At 67.1% G+C, this 869-nt stretch overlaps 1 protein-coding gene across 1 annotated transcript in view; it reads right to left on the bottom strand.

The window, feature by feature from the left end:
- Nucleotides 1-869, bottom strand: part of RAI1 (retinoic acid induced 1) — a 73229-nt gene that overhangs the window by 12756 nt on the left and 59604 nt on the right. The window contains exon 4 of the mRNA XM_014542802.1: nucleotides 7-867. Coding sequence (XP_014398288.1) covers nucleotides 7-867 — 861 coding nt within the window. The remainder of the gene's footprint in view (nucleotides 1-6; nucleotides 868-869) is intronic.

Raw genomic sequence — 869 nt, 5'->3', positions numbered from 1 at the left:
GGAAGCCAGGCTCTTGGCGGCCTTCCTGTGCGGCGCGGCCCTCGAGAGCAGCAGCTGCTGGACGGTGCTGGAGATGCTGGCCACCTGCGAGGTCAGGGCCGTGAGGCTCTGCAGGCTGAGGTCCGACAGCAGGCTCTCGGGGAGCTTGTCCTTCTGCAGCGGCTTGCAGTTGCTGGCCTGTGTGTCCACGGAGCTGGTGGCGTCGGTCGGGGAGGGGTTGAGCAGGGGCATGAAGTGGCTATGGTCAGCGACGCCTGCGGGAAAAGCCCCGGTGCTGAGCGGCTGCTGGTTATAGGGGAAGTTCTCAAGGTTTGGCATCAGCGGTGACGGGGTGGAGCTGTAGGAGGGTGAGCGGCCCATGGAGCGTGCGGGCGAGTGGCTGGAGCTGGGACTGAAGGTCTGGTAGTACTGCTCCGGGGTCCTGAGGGCCGCCTCTGGCTGGCAGTAGCCCGGACCTTGCTGCCCGTAGTGTTGGTACTTGGCAAGGTTTTGGTAATGGAGGGTTTCCTGAGCGTGGTGTCGGCTCTGAAGGGCTTGCTGCGGCGGCGGCTTCTGCTGGTTGTAGCTGAGGCGGCCAGGCGGATAGGCATGCAGGTTCTGGGCTCCCTGCCCCGGGGCCAGGCTGGTGCTGGCCGCCAGCGGCCGATCGTGGGGCTGGGCAGGTGGCACTGTGCAGCTTTTAAAGGAGTGGGTCCCCTGCCCGCTGCCCTGGCCGGCGGGAGAGTAGGTGGAGGAGGTGGGGAAGGAGGGCGACTGCTGGGCGAAGTGGCTGCCCGGGGGGAAGGGCAGCGGTGAGGCGATGTCGTTCTGCAGTTTCTGCCTCTGGAGCTTGGGGTAGGCCAGGGGCGGCTGGGGCTGCGCGTGCAGGT

Source organism: Myotis brandtii, unplaced genomic scaffold (genome assembly GCF_000412655.1).
Source record: "Myotis brandtii unplaced genomic scaffold, ASM41265v1 scaffold314, whole genome shotgun sequence".
NCBI lineage: Eukaryota > Metazoa > Chordata > Mammalia > Chiroptera > Vespertilionidae > Myotis > Myotis brandtii.
The sequence above is the reverse complement of the archived record's forward strand: the minus strand, read 5'-3'. Positions and strand labels throughout refer to the sequence as shown.